At 35.3% G+C, this 26381-nt stretch overlaps 1 protein-coding gene across 1 annotated transcript; it reads left to right on the forward strand.

The window, feature by feature from the left end:
- On the forward strand, nucleotides 1–25952 carry LOC133334809 (stalled ribosome sensor GCN1). Its single transcript, XM_061543126.1, has 4 exons — nucleotides 1–12; nucleotides 75–177; nucleotides 230–1176; nucleotides 19111–25952. Exons 1-4 carry the CDS (start codon nucleotides 1–3, stop codon nucleotides 25945–25947), a joined length of 7899 nt encoding a protein of 2632 aa, XP_061399110.1. The 3' UTR covers nucleotides 25948–25952.
- The last annotated feature ends 429 nt before the right edge of the window (nucleotides 25953–26381 follow it).

A 26381-nucleotide genomic window follows, 5' to 3' on the forward strand; every position in this document is an offset into this window, starting at 1 on the left:
ATGACTGGAGAAGTAAGTAATAATTTTATTATAATATTCAAAGTATTGAATATATTTCTATTGTTATGTTTCAGAAAATAAAAAATTTGCGTGACCTTGCAAATCGAGCGTTGAATGCAGCGGAAGATGAAAGACCTGCTCTTTTTGTGGATTTATCTGAGGCTATTTCCCAACCCGGTATGTATAGACCATGTATTATTTCGACTTCTAAATTTTCTTTTTTTATTAGATATTGAGTGTGCTGACATTCGGAATCTATGTAAAATGCTGGTCACTACCCTAACAAAATTTAAGGACGAACATTCTCAGAAGCTTGTTAGAAATTTGTTAGTGGACATGATAAATCATCACCACGACGCCGCCACAGAAGGATTGATGACAGTGTTCAAAGTGCTTGCATTGAAAGAACTTGCCAATGCGCCACCAAATAAAGCATCAAAAGCTGCATTAATATCTCTCGGTTGGTCGTTTTTACTGAACAAATATTGCAACAGAGAGTCCAATGTTTTCAAGGACGAGTTACCGCGTCTTGTTGATTATCAATCGCATTTATATCAAATAGTGCTATTGGCATCTTGCAATAACCTTAAACGGGCTGCTGATACTATAATGTTTGAAATATTATGTGAAGAGGATTATTACGGTTTTTATAAAACACACTTAATGAAGAAAGATCCTTCGAGTCAATCGTTGTTAATGCTTTTATCTCTCTTGAACAATAAGAATGATATAGCCACGTATAAAGAAGATTTAATTAACATATTTATAAAGGCTGTAATAACCGCCAAGAAGAAGCCGTTTTCGTCTATTATTCCCCACTGTGGTCCACTGCTTAATATCATTTCAAAAAATGACTTTGAAACTATGTTATTACCGCCTATGCAGAGAGCCATTTTGCGAAATCCGGAAATTGTTGTACAAGCTGTTGGTGTAATAATAAAGGAGTTAAGCTTCGATTTCAGTCTATATGCGCTACCACTGGTTAAGGTAATAATGCCAAATTTGTGTTCGAAAGATGAATTGACAAGGAAAGAAGCTGCCGAAACCGTTAATATGTGTTCATCAAAATGTACGAGTGCAGATGTTATAGCTGAAATACTTAAGTTATTATTCGAAACGTTAAATGGATCAGGAGGCAAAGTCACTGTAGCAGAAATTCGAATTAATATTTTAGAGGTAATTTATGATTAAAAAAATCCATTCTATATTTGTTAGAACAAAATTGACGGGCAGCCTTATTCTGGACATTTGGGAACAAATGTACTTTACGGACAACTCTCTCTCATATCATTTTGAAATTTCTCATATCATTTTGAAATTTACATTTTCCGGGGGAAATCAGTACTTCTCGAGATATGGGGTTCCAAAGTTTTGATACTGATAACAACCTCTTTAATTTGTTTGGGGAGAACTTCGTACTTCCAAAGTAACCGGGTAGATTTTTTTAATAAAAATGTAAAATTTTCAATAATGGAGATACAGTAGTGTTCAAAACATAAGCAACTGAAATTGACTATGTGGAAATATGTCGTAATCTCTTTATTTGAAGTAAACAAATATATCAACTTGGTATTTTTTAACATTTTATGTTCAATTGAAACTGTAATTGTTTTTTTTTTCAGAAATTTTTGATATTTTGCTGTAGAATTTATTGATAAAATAGATAACTATAAACACTAACAATGGGTTTTTCTAATTGCCCACATTGATTTTTATAACCCCAACCTTGTTCGCTTGTCATTCCTATTTGTTTGTTTGTGAACAATTTTTCCTAAAGAATTCTTAAACTTTACAAAAAATATAAACTATTATACAAGGTAGATATATAAGGTAGGCGCATCGGAAAATTGGGTACATGATATGTCAAATTTGTTTACACGGCGAATAGTAATATTTTCGCCGTCATTTCAAACTAAGTGCAGTTTTGTAGAAGATACAACAAAACGAGTGACGACATTTGGTCAATCAGTGTGAAAACGTAGAAAAGTAATCAAACACTTTAAGACACTGACAATGATATTTCTTTCGACGTCCCTAATTAAGTTTCTGCAACTGGAAAGATCATTATACAGGACATTTATGATCCGAATTGGAAGAAATTTGGTACCGCTCATATATTTGGTCCAAAGACGGGCCTTATTGAAATGGTTGAATTGAGGTTTAGATTTAGGTATAGCCCCTATATATAGTTTTTTCCCATTTTTATCCATATTGCACCAAAGTCCTAATGTTTGTCTGACTGAGACGAAATTTTTTACAGCGGACCAATTGAGTCTGACTCATAAAAAACGTTACTTTGTCCATAACATCTTTCTTTCTACCAAGGACATAATTTCTAGTAGAATGGGACATATTGATCTACATTTTAGAAAAGTCAAAGTCAATTATACTTATAATAACGGTATTTTTAAATTCGTCAGAGTTGCTATGTTTTGTGCCAGTTAATAATTTTATCAATAAATTTTGCAGCAAAATACAAAAAAATTCTGGGGGAAAATACATTTACAGTTACAAATGAACATGATAGATGTTTTGATAGATTTTTTTATTTTGAGTGAAACAATACAATATCCAGTTGCATTTTATTTGTTGTTTTTGAGTAAAAAATGTACCTGAAACAGTTATAATATACAAAATACGCGATTGTATTCAACTTATCGCGAAACATACTCGGAGCATTCTTTAATCCGAATGGGACAGTTTATGTCTTCAAATTCATATTGAGCTATGTCACCATAGTGTTCCACCTGCTCTTCTCCTGAATGAGCTTCTGGAATAATGTTATTAACTTTTTGGAATTTTGGGCCCGTACTCCGGTCTGACTCTGCTTGTCGCTTAGGTTGTCTGTGAGAATTTTTACCGTTACCATAATTGGTCGGTTGTCTGAATTTAGATCTTGGGCTGTTTTTATCTTATGGACTAATTAACCCTGTTGGTTACCCAGTTAACAATAAAAGACTTGTTTGTCTTTTTGTGAGCTTGAATGAACTGACTTCTTTATTAAAATGAAAAAAGTTATTCTACTTAAATCATATAAAATCAAAATTGCTAAAACTATGCTTCCCATGATCACGCCACCAGACGTAACAGGACTCCAAGCTAAGCACACAACAGTCAACATCAATACAGCCAAGCAAAAGTCATAACAGGCAACACTCGTTTCCACGACAGAGGGGTCTACGATCCGAAACGACCCGAGTCTTACTCGGCCAACGTCTGTCACCTCAGCCCATTGTGTAAAAGCAATAGGGGTGCTACGACAACAACAACAGGCAACACTTGAATTTTAGTTAGGCAGGGATGTATTAACTTACATAAATATACATCTTTAGGTTTCACTTTTGTCAGGCTGTCAGGAAGAACTTAATGAAAAACAAAACAGTGTTGGGCTTAATAAGGTCAAATGTTAGCTTTGCCTTTAAAACCATGGCATTTAATAATTGGAGCATTTACCCTGATAAAATATAAAGTGTTAATGGAAGGAGAAGGGTTATTTATGCCATTCATAAACTATTTAAAAATTTATTGTTTATATGAACAATACAAACAAAATCTCATTTACAGATTAGAATCCAGAACTTTTGCGTCTACAGTAATAAAATTTTAACTATCTTTGCAGTAAAGGCAAAGAGTGACAAAAATTAAGAAAAAGTCACTTTTTTTAAATAAAATAATGAATATATATATAAAAACAATTTATTTGGGGATTTATTACTTTTTCCGAATTATGGACTTATTTCTTTATGAAATAATGACCCTCTTTTAGGTCTTATTTAATTTTATTTTGGGGAGTTCCTTCATTTCGGTGGGAAGTTATTTCATATTGCTTTTTAGGGATTTATTTCATAATTAAACCGATACAATTTACACTGACTTCAGTAAAGCTTTTGACAGGGTTAACCATGAACTTTAATATATAAATTAAATCAAATTGGTTTCAGTATAAATTTAGTTAAATCACTAATGCACAAAATAGTACGATAGCGGTGATGGCTAAACGCGTTTTCTCTTTTTCTCTCTTTTCGTCAGCCATTTTTGATTACGATCTCTCAGTTACGCTCTCAACTACTTACTCTTAATTTAGTTCTGTTCAACACTGAGTTAAATGGATATCATCTTATTTGCAAAATATATCTAAGGTAGTTTTGTTTGATGATTGTCTCTCCAAATCCATTAATGTTCCTTCCGGTGTTCCCCAAGGAAGTCATTTAGGCCCACTCCTCTTTCTTCTATTTATAAATGATTTGCCAAATGCAATAATCCAATCCATGTTGCTAATGTTGTTTATCACCCATAACTCTATGAAGCAAGCTGATTTACTTCAAAATGATTTAAATAGACTTTTGCAATGGTGCGAATTAAACTGTATGGATTTAAATGGGGTTGAAATTCCAATAGGAACTAGTATGAAGTACTTAGGAATAACTTTTAATAATCTACTAAAATTTAATAGACATGTAGGCAATTTTTGGGCGAGAGCATGTAGGATCGATTTCTAGAATTTTAGTAAATAAAGACCATTCAACAAGGTATTACTGTATGATTTTCCAATATGGATTAGCATATCTCTGTAGTGATCAGTGAAATGGACATATTAGAACGGAAGGTCTTACGAAACGGAAGATTTGGTAAATATTCTAACAGTGTGATATATTCCTGTTGGGTTATAGATATGTATGCGACTTAATTTCAAAATTTGTTAATCGTATTAGAGATCATGAAAATAGTTATGTATGAGAAACATGTAGCTGGACTAATTGTAACTATCTATTCCCAATCGGTTATTGGAATGAAGTCCCACCGAATGTTTATGTCAATATCAACATTAGCTATACATTTTATCATAAAGCTGTTCATGGTGCGCACTGGTGGTATTTGATGACTGGCATTTTTTGTTTGTTTTTATTTTTTGTATATGTTTTTTTCTTGTTGTTTAGTTTGTAAGTTAAATTGATGTTATATAGAACCTTTCTAACCCTATAAAAGTTAGAAGGTGCATATTTTTGTACGCAAGACATTGAATTAGGCTCAAGCTAACTCATATATAATCTTCAAATAAAATGAAAAAATAAATTTCATAAAATTGTAAGTATGTCGATTGGCATATTACTGTTTTTTACTACGACAAATTTTCCTTTATGATATGGACAAAAGTAGTAAAAACTAGTAGATTCTTGCAATACTGGAACATACCAATATCTTAACTTTTTGCGCCCTTAGTTTTGCAAGTTTTTCAACTGAACAAATGATCTGCGTACATTTCGAAGGAAGTCCTACTCGTTTCAATTTTGAAAGCTGAATGTTGTCAAAAGTAATATTAATTAAAAATTGGAAACATATGACTGCATAAAACTACCTTGTATATTTATACGTTGTTTATCTACTTTATTTTCATAAATAATTTTATTATTTACACAATAACAAATTGACGAGCATATTTATAATAAATAAGGAATGTTGTCGAAATAATAAAAAAAATAATAATCGAATAAATATTGATACATGTTCCTTTCCGGAAATATGCAACGGTTAAACAGATAAAACCGAAAAGAATACAGTACATTTCACTGGATGTATTCTCCAATTATTTATCTTAACTCGTTCTGTATTCTGGGACTCGGGTATGTTGTATTTCCTAAGTTTTTCATCCCCATCCACTCTATATCTCAACAGCGCTCTTAAATTTCCTTAATTCGGATTATCTACGTCTAGCGACTTCTCCTTAAGGCGATGTCCTCCTTTTACACATTCATAAAAAAGTAGAAATTGACTACAATGCATACAAACACAAAAATATATAATCATAATTTAACATGAATTGTAGCTATGTTCACTTTAATCATACGAAGAACGGAAACTCCGTTTACGTTTTTATGGAATTAATGTTTTCCAACGCACATACATGTAAATATGTATATTTATTTAGGCTCCCTAGTGACCAATCAATTTTTATCAGCAAAAGTAATCGTAGAAAACACGTTTACATTATTTCTCACAAAACAATCATCAAAATGTCCTCTATTGAGATATTTAAGTATTCATGTTTGATTTGTTTCAAAAGTATTGTTAAGAGGTATTAATTTTGCTTGTGGCTTTGTGCTCTTAAAAGCGATAGTATATATAAAGTAACATGTTTTGTAACCTTTACAAGAGATATGTATTAGAACCTAAAATGGGTTTAAACCTCTTTCAAAATAAAGGACTTATTTGACATCCACGATTTCAGCATCTCCAAAAGTAAGTCAAATTTCGATTAATGAGCCATTGAAAATCGAGAATCGACGTAGTAAATTTCAGTAGCATATGATATGTTCAATTCTACTGCCATAACAGTCGTACTTTCAAAAATCAGAAAATCAATTAATTTAATACTTTGAGCTCCGATTTTTTTCAAATTCATACAGAACTATTTTCTGAGCACATATTTCACATAATTCGCTACGTATTTACATTCGGAAGATACAGTATATCCTTTCTGAATAATAAAAGACCAATATCAGGAGAACCTAATGTAATATCGACGAAAAATCATTTTTACTTATTCTCTAGGTTATTTTTTAGAAGAATGAAAAATGATTCTGATGGTACAATTCGTAAAATTCGAATATTAAGCGATTTAAATAATTTGGACTGTATCCACAAATTGAAACTGTACACATTTGTTGGCCTTACCTACATATTGAAAAGCGCATGACTTCCCCAAAAATTTTATATTTTTAAATTTTTTATGTGTCGTACATTATCAAGCCTTCACTTATGTATTCCAAAAAATATATATACTAGCTTCTTATAAATATAAGCTCTAAAACAGGGATGTCCACACTAATACATTCAAGTTTTGTGGTTGTGATTGTTTCGAAATACACACATTTCAAAGTTTTCTAGTAAACTGTGAGAAATATTGTTTTATTTTTTTTCTGTTTTCGTTTTTGTTTTTTTTTTTTTTAGTTTTTTATTTGTAAAGTAATTCATTTATTGTTGATGTTGAAATTTCTTGCATACAAAGTAAGCGTTGATTCTTTTATCCAATAAACCTTCAAATTCATTAACATGAATGCAATTATTAGAATATAAATATAAATATATTTGAAATAAGAATTCAAAAATATTGACAAAATGCATTTAATTCAATATAATGGACCGAGTAATCGTTAATAGACCAAAATTAATTTGGATACCATTACTGACATAGGAATTAAAATGCTGAAAATTCAATATTGTGAGTACAAGGATGTATAATTAAGTTATAATTAATTTTCTCTTTCGATAATTTCATCAATATTTAATTCATACGGACAACATTTAATACGAAGTAAATTTTCAAGATGGTTACCGGAAACAGAGTTTCTATATTTAATTTTTATAATTTTTAGGTATCTCGATATCTACATTTCGCCAAAAATCGACGCCAACACTAAGCGGTAAGGTAGGATCCAACCTCAAGTTAATTAGTTCTTCCCGAATTTCTTCATTTTGGTCCAATATATCAGTGGAAAAGGGATTGTTATAGAGATCAATAATATTCCGTATTTTGGAAAAATCAGTAAACCGGTCATCGCATTCTTTTATTAAATTATTGATTAAGTCAGCATATTTAGCTAACTTTTCCCCCATATGACTTAGAAATACAGTTTGGGTCCTTTTAAAACTGCTTAAATCATTACTTTGTAACTGTTCCAAAAGTAACTTCAGTTTTCAGTTTTTTTTTTTAAGTTTTTGATCAACAGTACTAAATCAAAGACCAGTTTGTTTTTCCCTTGTAGCTGTAAATTTAACTGATTTACGAGTTCTGTAATATCGGTCAAAAAGGCTAAGTCCAATAAAAACAAAGGATCCTTCATACACGTTAGCTCGTACTTGACTTCTGCGTTAATAGATTCCAAAAATGTTACAACTTCATTGCGCAAACAGAAAAACCTTTCAAGGCAACTTCCTTTACTCAGCCATCTGACTTCCGTATACATTTTTAAGTCACCGTATTCAGAATCGATTTCCTTTAAAAATTCCTTAAATTTGCGATGATTTAGGGCGTTGTGCCCACCACGTATTTTGTTTATAATTTTTACTGCGACTTTCAAAATTCTATTTTTAACGACTGACGGTATTTCGCGACAACGGAAAGTCTTTTAATAAATTAGAACATTCCTGAGTTTTTTCTCCAAATATATGCAAAACGTCCAGACGGAGTTCTTTGAAAAACATGCCGTCAACAAATGGGCGGCATTGTTTTGCCAATGCCGCAGCCACAACATAGGAAGCTTTTATTTGGAGTAATTTGATATTTGAGCTTTCTATATATCTCTCCTCCTCATAATCTAAAGCATACCTTTCATAAAAAGGTTTTAGTAAGTCTAAAACTAGCGAATTTCTTTCCTTGTTAGACAAATTATTGTAATTTCCGTGACAAACAAAAAATGCCTCTTAAGATAATATAATTTTGATCGCGACATAGTGCGCTGACAAACCAAACATTCCATTTTTCCGAAATAATTTTCGGCAAAAAAAATTCAAATTCCATATCCCCATTCATTTCGTTCAGTGTACGCACAAAAATTCACAAAGAAAAATCGACAACAGAACCTTCCTCATTGGCTTTTCAAAGCAGAATGAATGTAAAATTTGAAATAAAATAAATTTTGTTTCTCTTTTATAATTGTGTTAGTGAGAGTTTTGACACACACCGACAGCCCATGGGACCTATTTTGGGCACTGCTGCTCTAAAATATGTTGCTGCCTGTGGGCAATATTGGGCCACAAAGGGATAATGTAATAAATATTAGAAAATGAAGGAAACACGTTGTGTCGTTTCTTTTAATTATATATACACGAGAGCTTCATTGAATCAAACAGGACGCTTAGAAACTTTGAGAAAAAATAAAAAATTAAAATCAAGGTGTATTTAATAAGGTGTATGCATCCGATACAACAACTAACATTTTACAAAAACAACGTTGTTGTTATAGAAATTAAATTGTCATGCTGACAAATAAGTTCTGACAAAAGTAAATACAAAAATATATAAATTTCTTCAGGACGAATAATTTTGAAAGCCTTGGCTCCTTGAGGATTTTGCTTATATTTTATATTGTAAATTAAATTTTTCGAAGAAGTGGCTTCTTGGTACAAAAATTTTAGGACATAAATCCCCCTTCAAACACCAAAAACCCGTATGCAATCTGTCAATAGACAACGCAACAGAATCTCATTTTAAATTGTAAAAAATTTGTATTTAGCCAGGCGTTTGTAGAAAACTAATGGATAAATTCTAATACAAGCTATGTAACACAATTTTCTTGATTTAAAACTGATTTAAGCTCACGTTTCCTTGTCGTCACTTGGGGCATTAACAAATATTCCATCCCTATAAATGCATTATTATTTCATTTTTATTAATAAAAAATAATAACCGAAAACAAAAGGCAATGTTTTAAATCAATATAAAACGCTGACAAATATTTTTGACAATTTGCTTTACAAACAATAAAGAAAAAAGTTTAAAACCATATGATTGTCACTTACACCTTATTAAAATACAGAAGAATGAGATACAAAACAAAAATAGGAATAGGCCATGTTGTCATATTCAATACATAATACATAGTGTTGCCAAGTAATTTGTAATTCTAATAAAGCAATGCAAATAAATCTCCTACACTCTTCCTCAATTGCAAATTAGTAAATGCTGGACTTCAATCAAAGATCCAATTTCGATGCTGGAAGGGCTTTGGCAACATGTTGGCAATCATTTATTCGGACGGACAGTGGTCGCAACTGTTTATTTTCGTTTCGACGTAATCGTTTACAAAATGAAATTTCGTGTCTATGTTCTTAGACGTTTGCTAAATTTCTCATTTTTTATCAAACTTAAATAGCTACGATTGTCTTTAAACATTCTTGTTGGACACTTTTGTTGACATCCTATATCAGTTAATACGTTTCGGATCCAAGGTTAGATTTGGGGGATGTGCAGCCACATTTGTGACTGCAACACTCTGAGACCGGTTAGATCCGTTGTGATCATCCACAAGAAGAGATACAGTGAAGAGAAGAGACCAAAGACAGATCTATAGGGGAGAGAAGATTAGTAAATTAAAGAAGAGTTGAGAATCTTACATGAATGAATAAAAGAAGAATGAAGGTCGATTGCCCTATGAGTCAGACAGAAGATGTGTTACGTGCCAAGGTTGTATGTTCCTAACCTCTTTATGTTTCTAATTATGCTGTAGATTAGAGCAGGTGCGTTTGTTGAGAAGAAACTGAGACTCGGTAGAAAATGAGCACCCATTAGTCTGTGCCGCCTGTAAGCCAGGGCTGGGCAATGACACAGGAGATGCTCAATTGTCTCCGTTTCCTCCTCGTCACCAAAGAGTCTACAGTAATTAATTGTATCAAGATCCCATTTACTAGTCAAAAGCCCTGATGTTGCAGTGACCAGTGATGATTCCCGTCAACACTCTAACTTCAGCTTTGCTCAGGTTCAACAGTAAGTGCGTTCTTTTGGCAGACAGAGTCGGCCAAATGGATCTTGACACGTTGCACCTAGATTCGTTGTGCCTAAGTTCACAGGCCATTTCGTCAAAGAATGCCTCAAAATTCATATAGAAAAGACATATGGGTGTTGTGATTGAGTCATCAGTTTCTAGATCGGTGGATTGAGATCCTCGTCTAGCTAGTTCGTCCGCTCTTTCATTACCCAAGATGTCACAATGTCCTGGTACCCAACACAACCGATAGCTATGGTTAAGTTCTTCCAGAGCTGCTCTACACTTGAGGGCGGCTTCGGATTTGATTTAACAAGATTTGATGGCTTTAAGAGCCGTTTGAGTATCCACATAGTCACCGGTTCAACGACCTCAGCATCCAGACTTTTTATCAATTCCGCTCCCTTCCAGATCGCGAAGATTTCAGCTTGGAAAACACTACAGTTGCAATCCAGCTTGTAGGATAACTCTAGGTCTAACTTTTCACAGTAGACGCCGGCCCCAGTACCTTCTTCCATCTTGGATATAGAAGGCCAGACCGTCCAGAGGAGGGTTACTTCGTTTTCAGTCGTCTCTACTAGGAATAACGACATCTACATCGTCAAATCTAAGGATTGGTGATATACAGTCGCTTAGTTTAGCGCGTTGGTCCAATGTTATACCTGATTCATTCAGAACACTACCATGCCCAAAGGTACAGTTCCGCCAGAGTTTTTGTTCATGCAGCCTTAGGGCGCTACGCGCAGCCTGACACTTAATGCTGAGGCCCAGAGGCTTGAAGTACAGCATTGCGTTCAAAGCTGCTACTAAAATCGCCGCTGCTCTTTGTACCTTGTCTAATTTACTGGATGTCGACAGGCTCAAACAGTTCCACCAAACAAGAGAACCATAGGACAAGGTGGGCTTTACCACAGTGTTATACAACCAGTGTATAGTCGATGATTTTAGCCCCCAGCTTTCCCAATGGAGTTCTTGCATACATAGAGTGCAATCATTCCTCTCTTCGCCCGCTCCTCAACGTTCCTTTTCCATCGTAGTTGACAGTCCAGGATTGTGCCGAGGTACTTTGCTTCGGGAGATAGGTGAAGTTGCACTCCATCCAGTGTTGGTGGAGCAAAAACGCCGAGCTTACGCTTCCTAGTGAACATTACCAGTTCCGTCTTCGTTGGATTTACACTAAGACCATTTGCCCTGGCCCAGCGTGACAGCGTCAGTAAGGCTCTCTGCATAAGCTCCGAGATTGTATACGGAAATTTTCCGGAAATCAATATCACCACGTCGTCCGCGTAAGCTACAACTTTGATACCTTTCCCGTCCAATTCCCTCAATATAATATTAATTACCAGTAGCCATAGTTACGGCGAAAGCACTCCTCCTTGAGGTGTGCCTCTAGTTACCGTTTTCCTGATTTTTGTATCCCCCACACTTGAATTTATAATTTTGCTGTTAAGCATTTTATCTATCCAATATGTCAGGGTATCAGGAATGCCAACTTCTTTAAGTAAGTGGTTTATGGATTCAAGTTTAACGTTGTTAAAGGCTCCCTCTATATCTAAGAAGGCGGCCAGCGTAAAATTTGAATTGTCCATGTTCCTCTCAATATAGCCTACCACTTCGTGCAGTGCAGATTCCACAGACTTGCCCTTTATGTATGCGTGTTGTGAGTTGCTAAGAGAGGTGTGTCTATACGACTCCTAATCTCCAGGTCGATCAGTCTTTCGAAAGTCTTGAGGAGAAAGGATGATAGGGTAATGGGTCTATAGTCCTATGGTGCAGAGTAGCTTGGTTTTTCTGCTTTGGGAATGTAAGTAACCTTTACCTCGTTCCATAGATCCGGAACATACGAGAAAGTCAAACACGCAGTATAATTCTTCTCAAGGATCAGATATATACTTGGCGAGGCATATTGAAGCATCGCCGGTAGAATACCATCTGGTCCTGGCGATTTATGCGGCTTGAATGTGTTGATCGCCCATCGTATCTTATTTCTGTTACCCACCTTGCTAATATGATCCAGATCCGGAGTGGCAAAGTGCCATCACGTTCACCGCCGATGGTACTCATGTCTTTGCAACCTGGAAAATGAGTCTCGGCTAGAAGATTAGAGTCTCAGAACCTGAGTCCGTCCACGCTCAATCATGCTTCTTAATACTACTGATGGACTTCGGGTCCTTGGATAGTAGTTTTCGAAACCTAGCAGCGTCGTTGACTTCTTCTATCGACTCACAGAAATTTACCCATGACTTTTTCTTCGCGCGTTTTATCTCACTCTTGTATTTATTGAAACTAGCTCTATAGGAGTTCCAATAAGTGTCGAGTTTAGACTTATGCGCCCTGCTATACAGTCGTCTGGTCGCTTTCCTCAGCTCACCAAGTTCCTTGTGAGCGGACAGGATTCCTTATGGCAACCACAGCTGTTCCTAAGTTTGTGTTAAGAGTCAGCTGGGAATTCGTTAGCTCCGTGAATTTCTCCCAGTTAGTTCTCCTTCGATTCAGATAAGGCTGCTGTCTATCTCCGTCAAAAGAGTACTCGAAGAGAATCTTTAAATGATCCGAGAAGGAACATTCATCAGATACCCTCCAATTTCTGATTACCGAGTCGTCTAGATTTGAGAAGGTTAAGTCAATGACCTCCTCTCTATCCCTAACTTTAAAAGTCGGATCACTACCCCTATAACATATGCGTAAATTATGGGATAAAATAAATTCGAAAACGGACTCAACTCGTTTGTTTGTGCCCTTGCTACCCCAATGAAAATGGTGAGCATTTGCGTCGCATCCCAATAACATTGCAGGTGCTCGTCATTTCATCGAGCATTTTCCGTACACAGGTGCCTGGTGGATCCATCTCCTCAAAGGGCATATAGACTGAGGAGAGCAGGGTGGCCTTCCCCGTCGTATGCTCCGGCCTTACAGTGCACATGTCACCATTGCTGTAATTAGATAGAAAAATTAGATTTAAGCTCTTCTTACCTACTATACATGTTCTCACCTTGTCCCCCATGGACGAGGCAAAAATGTCAAAGTTGGCATTCCTTAGTCCAGAAACCATATTTTTATAAATATATGGTTCCTGAACTAAGGCAATGTCCACTTCCGAATTCGTGAGGGACAGGAGTAGTTCGGCGGCTGCGGCCTTGCAATGATGCAGATTGATCTGCATTATGCGCAGCCTATGCCGCTTCCCCAATCCTACTGAGTTTCGGTGGATGTGTTTCGGTGGATGTGTTTCGGTGGATGTGTTGGCGAACGACATGCGCAAAGACTTCGTCATAATCACACCCATACTTTTGGTTGAACCCCTGAGCGACTAAACGAGCCTTAAATCTTTGAATTTGACCATCAACACCACGCTTTATTTTATATGTCCATTTGCAACAAACTATATTGGCATCAGGTCGTACCAAATCCCACGTATTATTAGTTATAAGGGAATTTATCTCCTCCTCCACTGCGGACTGCCATTTAAGTTTTTGATCAGATATTATAGTCTGTTTGTACGTTTTGGGTTCGACGATATTCTCCGATTCCACCAAATTTAAGTATTTAGCTGGTGGAAAACCTTTATTTTGTCTAGCCGATCGTCTTAAAATCCACACCAGCAGCAACATCGTCATTAATTTGATTATTGTTCAGGTCATCATCAAAATATTCAAGATCAGTGTTGATACTACAAAAGGAATCACCATCAACTTCATCTGGAGTATTTTCGTTTCGTTTTGCAGAAATGGAAATTTCCAAATAATTGTAGACTGTGGATGAATCACAATCTTCCTCTAATCTTTTTAAATAATTTTTAGATACAAATTTATAATTTAATCTCTACTTATGCAGACATGTTATCGTCAGTATTGACAAAACGTAAACCATTCGACCGCTCATCGTAGCCCATAAAGGTTAAAAATTCGGATTTATTGTCGAGTTTCTTTCTCTTCACTTTGGGTGTTAACACGAATGCTTTGGAACCAAAAATTTTAAAATTATTTATATCAGGCTTCTGACCCTCCTATTTTGTAAATAATTTGAGCACATAATGTCCTCACCCCAATACATGTTTGATATACCAGCCTCTTCGAGTAGACAACGAGCCATTTCAGCAAGATATTTTTTTTTTCTTTCCGCTACGCCGTTTTGTTGAGGACAGTACGGGACAGAAAATGTTGACACAATACCATAGCTCTGCAACATGTCAACCATTCTTTTCGACTTATATTCTGCTCCGTTGTACGACATAATTCTTTTCGGGACTCTTCCGAATTTGTTCTTAACCATATTAATGTAGATTTTCATGTTATCGAAGACTTCAGATTTTTGGTTAAGCAAATACACCACAGTATATCGACTATAATCGTCAATCAATGTTAAAAAAATATTTCTTTCCACCTGGGGTGACAGTTGGCATTGGGCCGCAAATATCGGTATGAATCAAATCGAGAACTTCCCCACTTTTGGCCACCGATTTTTTAGAAAATACATTTTGACTCATTTTGCGCAAACTTCACATACTTTACGAATTTTACAATCTACCAAAAACATTTTAACCATACCAGTCCGCATAGCCTTGACAGCATTAATGTCCCAAAAAATCTTGTGGTAAAAATGTTGACATCGATTCCTACTACAAACAGCAGTTTTTTCATGTTGATACAAATTGCCAACGCATTTCAGAACACCAACTTCGTTGTTATTTTCATCGAATATTTTATAGCACGGACCACAGAACTGCACTTTAAAGCCAACAGCAGACATTTTCCTAACAGACACCAAATTTCCATTAAACTGAGGAATGTACAAGACATCATCCAGAGTTACCGCAAATTCAGCACCATTTGCGTTCATCAATTTAATTTTGCAGCCACCTTTACCAACAGAATGTACTGTGTTGCCACTTGCAACAGTGACTTTTTAACGCCAATTTAAACCAAGTTCGAAGAATTCCTCTTTTGTACTACAAATGTGACTCGTAGCACCGGAATTGATCACCCAAGTACCGGATTTACCATTCAATGGGAAACAATAATTTTTGTAGACTTCATCTGTTTCGGCAACTTTTTGCAACTTTTTTTTTGTTGTCATTTTATGATTTATTGTTTTCAGCTTCCAACAATCTCTTCGGATATGACCGACACCGCAGCAATGATGACAAACTATCTTCTTCTTGTTATAATTTGATCTAGGTTTTTAATTTTTTTCAATACTTTGTCCTCCATAGCTTGTCTTTTCTTGTGCTTTTCAACCTCTTCGAGCAATTTATTTTCAACCAAAGTTATGGTCCCTAACCTCAAGAGCGGTAATTAATGTGTCATACGTAGCCGGTAGATTACTAAGTAGCATGGAAACCATCCAAGATTCCGACATCTTTTCGCCTAGCGACTACAATCTTGAAAATAACAATTTCATATCATGTATGTGTTTATCCATGCCACCACCGGGACTCAGCTTCAATTCGCAGATCGTTCTCATCAATTTTACTTTGTTGCTCAGAGTTGATTTAAAATATTCCACGCCTCCGCTGCATGAACGCTACCAGCAATACGAAAAACATAGGATTCTTCGGCAAACCAATTAAAATAGATGCCTCCGTATCACGCTCCTTCCATTTATTTAACGTCCCACATCAACAGCAGTTCTTAATTTTTTACGCGATTTAACTTTGTTACAAAGAATTTCACCTCAGACATCTCGAACAGCAAGAGCTTAATTACCAATCAGTTAGCACGATATTCAATAATTCAGATCTAAAAAACACGGTGGAACAAGATAGACACTGGGTCCATAACCAATTATAAAATGAAGGAAACACGTTGTATCGTTTCTTTTAACTATAATATACAAGAGCTTTATTGAATCCGAACGAGATGAAATTTGGAAAAAATCCATCCAATTGGGATGAAATTTTATTTCCACATAGACGAGTCCTATTGACATTAGTCAAAATCGGTTTAGATTTATATAGAGTAACTTCTGGTATTGTGGACCTTGCGTAAAATGTGGACCACCCACCATATCTAAGAAAATGCTTGAAATATGCCAATGCCACCTTGATAAATGTTTTCCTAATTAGTGAAAACAAACATCAAACTTGGTTTTTAATAAATAATTGCAATGTTGAAAATTTAGTAGGTGAAAATGTAGCTCTGATTGTAAAAGTGTGATTTGAAATTTTTTTAGCACAATAGTCGAACGATTTTGTAAAATAGTCGAACATTTTGTTTTTCTCGAATATAAAGAGGTTATGTGGTTTTCTTGCTTTCTTTAACAAAAATACACGCTTATCTGTAATTACTTTCGGTTAGTTTTAAATTTTTATTCATTTTTGAAGCCGATAATTATTTTTAAATAAAAATATTCAATGTCGGGTAATGTGGACCCCTATAAAAAAGTGGGACATTTTCATGAGGACGAGTTCGAAATAAGGGCACATTTAATATGCGAGGAGGTATTCTATCCTCTGAAAACTCGATATCCGAAATTATAGGTGCCTCGGTTGGATAATGATGCAAGGACCTTCAAAATACCGCAAATGGGGTGGTACCCTTAAATGGGAGCAATTCCAAAACATGGACCCATATATTTTTGCATTCATTGTTACCCAAGAGCGCAATAAATTGAAATTTATCACAATTAATCCACAACCTACCTTTCCACATTACCCGCCAAGTTATTTTTATTTGCAGTTTATAGTTTTTTGAAATATAATGCAATAACATTTTTATGGACAAATATATATAATTTTTGACCTGGAATATAATTACCCAACAAATCTACCATGCTGTGAAAACAATTTGTTTTTATTTTTTACCGTCGTTACGCCTACAATATCAAAAAAAGAAAATGGTGGTCCACATTACCCGAAGTTACTCTATAGATTCCATATATTTTTCTTTATTTACACATGTTTCTTTTTAATTTCAAAAAAAAAAAAAAATCAAACGCTTCAGTCGTCAACAAAAACTATGACGAAGAAATCTTCGACATCGTCGTCGTCACACATTGTTACGGAATACCAAAAATTTTTCAATAGTTATCGATAAATGTCGACAACGACATAGGGAATACCAATTTGCAAAAGACGACTCTCTTCGACGTCGTTTCGTGTCGACGACGACATACAGAATAGGGGTGTATGTCTTTGTCGACATTTATCGATAACTATTGAAACATTTTTGGTATTCCGTAACAAAGTGTGACGACGACGATGTCGACGATTTCTTCATCATTCACCCCTATTCTGTATGTCGTCGTCGACACAAAACGACGTCGAAGAGAGTCGTCTTTTGCAAATTGGTATTCCCTATGTCTTTGTCGACATTTATCGATAACTATTGAAACATTGTTGGTATTCCGTAACAATGTGTGACGACGACGATGTCGAAGATTTCTTCGTCATAGTTTTTGTTGACGACTGAAGCGTTTGAACATTTCTTTTTTTTTTTAGAAATAAAAAAGAAAAACATGACCGGACTAGAACAGGATACATCATTCTAGAATCTATTCAATACGTAATGCAAAATAAAGTGTAAATAAAGAAAAATATATGGGATCTATATATAAATCTGAACCGATTTTGACCAATGTCAATAGGACTCGTCTATGTGGAAATAAAATTTCATCCCAATTGGATGTATTTTTTCCAAATTTCATCCCGTTCGGATCATAATGGTGGGAGGTAACTTGTTTAAAATAATACATGAATGGAGGGACATGCATAAATCCACTGAAAAATAATTCTATGTACATATATACTAAAAAGTAACTATGGGTCGTTACTTTACTACTAAAAAGTTACTATGGGTCTCGTTTCTTTTTGGTCGTTGCAAACACATTTATCAAGACATAATGCCCTGTGCCACAGTGCAGTGAAGGATACAAACACATTTTTGCCCAAAAATATGCAACAAAATAAACAGCATTGATATTATCGATAAATAGTCGACATCGTCGCATGAGTGTTACAGAATACCAAATCAGTGTCGAAGTGATGTCGATGCGAAGTAATGTCGAAAGAGAAACGTCGTCGACAACGACGACGACATACGGAATAGGGGTGAATATTTCTTCCCATAACATTCAAAGATTTTACTCTCAAATGCTGCAATGTTAAATTTTGTACACATCTGAATACCATTAACCTAACCTTATGTTATTGTACCATGCATATAATCAAATTATTTGTACGTAGTATTTTGTGCCGTTGATGTCCTCCTCGATGGATCACCAAATTGTTTTTGGCGCATTGTACTATTTTACTAATTGTTATATTAAACTTTTGTAAAGTTTATATTAATTATTTTTGTGATATTCCAGTCCTACAATCCGACGTATACAAACCCGATTTCATCGTCAGTTTTTTTATTATAAGCCCTTTTCAACTCTCAAGAGAAATACAATTTAATAGGACAATTAACATATATTAACTGTATATTTAAATATTTTCAGAATTGCGAATATCGAGCTAACTATTTTAAAATAATAAATAAAATTTACCGCAAAGTACAACCCCGGCAGGAACACCCCTAACATATATTTTTGTTATTAGTTTATGTAATCAATTTAAAATTAATTTATATATAATAATCATATCTTCAAATGTTATTACTGACAACGCCAATTTCTTATTTAATTTCAGTGTGCAGGAAATCTACAAAACAACAACGTGGCACCTGACGATTTACAAAAATTATTTCCTATTGTAATCGAATTATTCTCAAAGATATTGATTTCAGAAGTTCACGAAAAGGTTCTATGTAAATCACTGGAATCATTTGGTACATGGTCAACGATTTTCACCGAAAATTTTAATGCTACAATATGTGAAATTGCCAAGAAAGGATTACAGCTAAAATCTACTACCCAAACAGTTCGACTATCATATTTGCAATGGCTCCTCACCACTATGAACGGAAAATCATTTCAATTAGATGAGAGTTTTATTACAACGTTGCTAAAATTTTTCGATCAAGGATTGCTTAATAGTTCTCAAATATCTCTAGTATCTGAAGCAGCATGTGTAGCATGTATATTTCTTAAAACAACGGGAGCGGAAAATAATGCGTCATTAATAAGCTTTTGGAATTCAATATTAGACCTAAATAAGTCTATATTTTTTACAGAAAGATTAATAGCATCATCGTCGCCGGATATTGCATGCTGTATAACTCTAATTGCACATCGACTTTTAACTGTTCATTACAAAAATATTAAAGGAAATTGTAATATTCTATTTCGGATAATAGTCCTCTCAATTTTATCCACTTCAAAAAAAGTACGAGACTATTCCAAAAAGCTCATACATCAATTAATATCTCATGAGCAGTGTATTGCGTTTGTAAATCAAGTTTTCGAGGAACTAAAAGATCAATTGACAACGAATGAAAAAACCTTTGAAGAACATGATTCACATGTACTGGGAAAATCCTTATCGGAAACTATACAATTATTGTGTAATCTACCAAATATTTCTAGAACCGATTCGGAATGTTTAGCTTTTCAATTAATTTTAATCTGTCATCACCCTTTAATAATGAATGTTGAACCTCTTTTGTGGGAGAGTTTAATAACACAACAATTTAAAATAGACCTTCAAGAATTTATGACATCTAAACATGCAGACATATTTGAAAATGTCGTTTTAAATTTCAAAGCAACTCCGGTATATGAGAACGCAATTGCTACATTGGCAAGAGTAAGCTCGGACACATTTTTGCCATTATTAATAGCAAATGTAACGAATGTTCTTAATGATCCAAGCATTATAAACGTTACAGATGATGAATATTTTACATTTTTAACACCCGATGGCGAACTTTATGATAAGAGTGTAATACCAAACACAGATGATTTATATTCAACAACCGGATTGAAAAGGGAAAATAAGGCTTACAGTTATAAAGAACAAATTGAAGAGCTCCAATTGCGAAGAGAAATTGAAGAAAAAAAGCGTAAAGACGGGAAAGCAAAGCCAATTAAACTTACTCCAAAACAAGAAGAAGTAATAAGAAATCAAACAGAAAAAGAACAACAAATTAAAAACCGTTTGAGGGAACTCAATAACAAACTATTGAATGCAGTGAAAATGTTAGAAGCAACTTTTATTGGAAATATTAACAATATTACCTTGCATTTTCCAAAATTACTAAGTTCCATATTGCTAGCAATGAAATCACCTTTGGCAGCGGAACGTTTGGTGAAACTGTATTTTAATTTTCATAATATATGCTTCGCAAATTCTAGTTTGGGGAAACAACTAGCAATAAATACAATTCGGCTACAAAAACCTCATTGTGATCTGAATAATGACTGGTTAGCCATTAATATTGACGACGCCGTTATATGTGCAATCACTGAACTTAAAACGCACACCTTAGACAGCGGAAACACATTAATGAGTCCTGCGTTTACATATGCATTCGAATTTCTACGCAGAGCGTTATTTTGCACTTGTATTTCATCCAATGAAGAGCTTTTATTATGTGGAATTAAAATTATTGAGTTACATGCACAAATGCGAGGAAAAACTATTCACGGAGCATTGTCGGACTTCTGTCATCCAAGGTATTTGCCGAGTTATGAAATGTTCCAGTTGTTATTAACGATTGTGCGCATATATAGCGGAAGAGTTCAAAATCAAGCCGTGGTTGCCTTACTGGAGGTTGCCAAGTGTAATTCTGGAGAAGATTATTGCTCGATTGCAAATAAAGAGGAAATAAAACTACTTTTATGTGCTTTGGAAGATAGTATGGAAACTGTCCGAGAAGCAGCATTACGATCATTATTAGTTTTACAAAAAGCGATAGAGAACGGATTCGTAAATGACAACGAACTTATGATTACATTTCAAAATATCAATTGGATATCAACATTTGATGTTTTCCCCGAAAATCGCAGCCTTGCCACTGATCTTTGGGAAAAGCTGAATCTAAACGTTCCGGACTATGATCAAATATTACCATATGTGATCCATGATGATATTTCTTTGCAAAAAGCGGCTGCTGATTCATTAGTACCATTACTTAAATCCAACCCTTCCTTGGCAAAATGTGTTTTAAAGAAGCTACTTAAAATTTATAGTGAAAAACTTGAAAAAATCCCTCCAAAATTAGATAAATTTGATCGTGAAATTGAACCTGCTATCGATCAGTGGAGGTCAAGAAGAGGCGTTGCCATAGCCATATCAAAAATTGCTAAATACTTTTCAATAGAAGACGTGAATCATGTGATGCAATTTATGGTCGCTGCTGGCCTTGGTGATCGCGATGAAGTAGTTCATAAAGAAATGTTAGCAGCTGCTCTTACTATTGTCGATATTCATGGAAGGGAAACAATAGTAAATCTTCTTCCGGTGTTCGAGGAATTTTTAGATAAAGCTCCAAAATCCGAAAGCTTTGATAACATAAGACAGGCAGTGGTTATTTTAATGGGATCGTTGGCACGTCACCTTGAGAAGGATGATCCACGAATAGAACCAATCGTTAGAAGGTTGTTGACAGCACTATCAACACCTTCTCAACAAGTACAAGAGGCTGTTTCTAATTGCTTACCTCATTTGATGCCATCTGTGAAAGATGAAGCCGCTTCTATGATAAAACGGTTACTTCATTCACTTGTAAAATCTGAAAAATATGGCGAACGTAGAGGTGCTGCATATGGGATTGCAGGTATTGTAAAAGGGTTGGGTATACTATCTCTAAAGCAGTTCGACATAATGGCCAAATTAACAACATATATCCAGGAGAAAAAGAACTACAAATCTCGCGAAGGCGCGTTATTTGCATTTGAGATTCTTTGTACTACACTAGGCCGTCTATTTGAACCCTATATTGTACATGTACTTCCTCATTTGCTGCAGTGTTTTGGAGATTCCTCACAATATGTTAGGCAAGCTGCCGATGATACTGCAAAAGTGGTAATGGCGAAGTTATCAGCACATGGAGTGAAGTTGGTTTTGCCGTCATTACTTGAAGCCCTAGATGAAGATTCATGGAGAACTAAAACAGCGTCAGTTGAACTTTTAGGGGCAATGGCGTTTTGCGCACCTAAACAACTATCTTCTTGTTTACCTGCCATAGTCCCCAAATTGATCGAGGTTCTGGGTGATTCTCATACAAAAGTACAACAGGCAGGGGCTGATGCTCTTAAGGTTATTGGATCTGTTATAAAAAATCCTGAGATACAAGCAATTGTTCCTGTTCTATTAAAAGCTCTTGAAGATCCGTCCCGAAATACTTCAACATGCCTTCAAAATTTACTCCAGACAAAGTTTGTGCATTTTATCGATGCCCCCTCATTAGCTTTAATAATGCCAGTTGTACAGAGGGCTTTCTTAGACCGTTCTACAGAAACGCGCAAAATGTCGGCTCAAATTATAGGCAATATGTATTCGCTTACAGATCAAAAAGATTTGACTCCATATTTACCCAATATTATACCCGGTCTTAAGATGTCATTACTTGATCCAGTACCAGAAGTTAGGGCCGTTTCAGCGCGAGCATTGGGTGCTATGGTTAGAGGAATGGGAGAATCGTCTTTTGAAGATTTATTACCCTGGTTAATGCAGACACTTACTTCGGAGTCGAGCAGTGTCGATCGAAGTGGTGCAGCGCAAGGGCTATCTGAAGTTGTAGGTGGCCTTGGTGTTGAAAAATTGCACAAACTTATGCCTGAAATAATTGCAACAGCCGAAAGAAACGATATTGCGCCTCATGTAAAAGATGGTTATATTATGATGTTTATTTATATGCCCAATACATTTCCACAAGATTTCACGCCATATATAGGACAAATAATAAATCCTATTCTTAAAGCACTTGCAGATGAAAATGAATATGTTCGTGACACAGCATTAAAGGCAGGCCAACGAATAGTTAATCTTTATGCCGAAACGGCTGTTACACTATTACTACCCGAGCTTGAAAAAGGATTATTTGATGATAATTGGCGTATTAGATTTAGTTCAGTTCAGTTACTTGGTGATTTGTTATACCGTATATCTGGAGTCTCTGGTAAAATGACGACAGAAACAGCAAGTGAAGACGATAACTTTGGAACAGAGCAATCTCACGCTGCAATCATAAGATATTTGGGTAATGAAAGGCGAAATAGAGTACTATCTGGTTTATATATGGGTCGCAGTGATGTTTCTCTAATGGTCCGACAAGCTGCACTACATGTGTGGAAAGTTGTTGTAACGAACACTCCACGAACACTACGTGAAATTCTTCCTACATTGTTTGGACTGCTTCTGGGATGTTTGGCCAGTACCAGTTACGATAAACGACAGGTAGCTGCTAGAACATTAGGTGATCTTGTACGAAAACTCGGGGAGAGAGTATTACCTGAAATTATACCTATATTAGAAAGTGGTTTAAACTCTGAGCATGCAGATCAACGCCAAGGCGTGTGTATTGGATTATCTGAAATAATGGAATCTACATCAAAGGAAATGGTACTTTCATTTGTCAATAGCTTAGTGCCAACCGTAAGAAAGGCATTATCAGATCCTCTTCCAGAAGTAAGAATTGCAGCAGCTAGAACGTTCGATTCTCTTCACTCTACAGTGGGATCAAAGGCTTTAGATGACATTTTACCATCAATGATGGAAGGGCTATCAGATCCTGATCCGGAACGAGCAGAGAACACATTAGATGGACTGCGTCAGGTTATGTCCATTAAATCACGTGTTGTATTGCCATATTTAGTTCCACAACTGACGTCACCGCCAGTAAACACAAAAGCCCTTTCCATTCTTGTTTCAGTAGCTGGAGATGCACTAACAAAATATTTGCCAAAAATTCTACATGCTCTTTTGCAAGCGCTCTCCGAAGCACAGGGCACTAGTAACGAAATGCAAGAATTAGAATACTGTCAGACAGTTGTGTTGTCGGTAACAGACGATGTCGGTATTCGAACAATTATGGATACTTTAATGTCTTCAGCTAAATCTGAAGTATCATCCACCCGAAAATCTTCAGTTAGTTTGTTGTCAGCGTTCTGTATACACTCACCAGGCAACTACACGCAATATGTACCACAGTTGTTACGATGCCTTCTTCGACTTTTAGCAGAAAATGACAGAGATATACTGCAATACTCATGGGAAGCATTAAATGCAGTGGTAAAGGGTTTGGACTCTTCGCAACAAATTGCTCATGTTTCCGACGTTAGACAAGCTGTCCGTTTTGCAGCCAGCGATTCTAAGGAGGCGGAATTACCAGGATTTTGTTTACCAAAAGGCATTACACCATTGTTACCTGTTTTCAGAGAAGCAATTTTAAATGGTCTACCAGAAGAAAAGGAAAATGCAGCACAAGGTCTTGGAGAAATCATTGTTCTTACAAGTGCACAATCTCTTCAACCATCTGTAGTTCATATAACCGGTCCCCTTATTAGGATCCTAGGAGACAGATTCAATGCGGGTGTAAAAGCTGCTGTCCTTGAAACACTAGCCATATTGCTCCATAAAGTTGGTGTTATGCTTAAACAATTTTTACCTCAGCTACAAACCACATTTCTAAAAGCATTGCACGATCAGAACCGTTTAGTCCGCATGAAAGCTGGATATGCGTTGTCAGAATTAGTTGTTATTCATACAAGGGCTGATCCTATTTTCAATGAGATTCATAACAGTCTTAAATTGAGCGACGACTCAGCCACGAGAGAAACAATGTTACATGCTCTTCGGAATATTATTACTCCAGCAGGAAATAAAATGTCAGATTCCCTTAAAAAACAAGTCATCACTACTTTAATTTGTTTGCTTGGACATCAGGAGGATGTAACGCGTGGCGCGGCAGGAGGTTGTTTGGGAGTACTTTTAAAATATCTTCCCAGCAATGAAGTAAATGACCTGATTTGTAATTATATGCTTTTGGATGATGGTGATTTGGCGTTTAACCACGGACGTACAGTGTTTTTATTTGTTGGGCTTAAGGAATGTGCAGAAATTATTTTAAATTCAGGACACGAAGAACAACTTTTAGCATCCGTAATTTCCCATATATCATCTGATAAAATTCCTATTGCCAGTAACGGAATACGAGCAGCAACATACATTATTAAATATAAAATAGAAAATCAGAAATCGTTACCAACTCAGGTTGTATGGAGTTTTTCGCGGGCAATGAATCACACCAGTAATGAAATAAAGCAACTGGTTGCTAAATGTTGCAATTATATTGCAACTTCTTCACAAGTTGACGAACTACCAACGGAATTAATGAAATCATTAATACCCATGCTTGTTAATGGAACAAAAGAAAAGAATGGATATGTCAAGTCAAACTCTGAAATTGCTCTGGTATCCATTTTACATTTGAGAAAAGGTGAGACTGTGTACGATCACGTCTGTCAAGTTCTTGATCCAGGTGCTAGAGATTCTCTATCAGAGGTTGTAAGTAAGGTTCTAAGAAAAGTTGCTGTTCAACCACCAGGAAAAGATGAAGAATTGGATGACACGATTTTAGTTTAATATATATATATATATATATATAACTTGAAATGTAATTATACTTCTTATTAAAGGTTAGCATTATCACAAATAAAATGTCCTTGAATATTATCAGATATATAAATAAGAGTAAAACGACGAGTCATTGATTGGATGGATCAATAGTAGAATCTGTCATTTTTGAACAGCTAAAGGTTTGTATTCGCCTCACCTATTATATCATCAATAGCGGAATTAAAGAATGCTTGGCATTGACATTTAAGACCTATTATTGTAAATGTTACAAAATGTCAAAATCATGAAATTTGTGAGTGCCAACTAGGTTCATATGATAAAGTTTTTTGGGTCAACTGCAAACAGTTTGGACATACGGCAAATTATAGAGGATGTAGTGCGTATAATGAATATATTTCTTATAGGAGAAAGAATGCTGAAATTACAAAATCTCAGAATAT

The sequence above is a fragment of the Musca vetustissima genome, unplaced genomic scaffold, assembly GCF_032173495.1.
Source record: "Musca vetustissima isolate MV318-11 ecotype Yass unplaced genomic scaffold, APGP_CSIRO_Mvet_v1 utg32623, whole genome shotgun sequence".
Lineage (NCBI taxonomy): Eukaryota > Metazoa > Arthropoda > Insecta > Diptera > Muscidae > Musca > Musca vetustissima.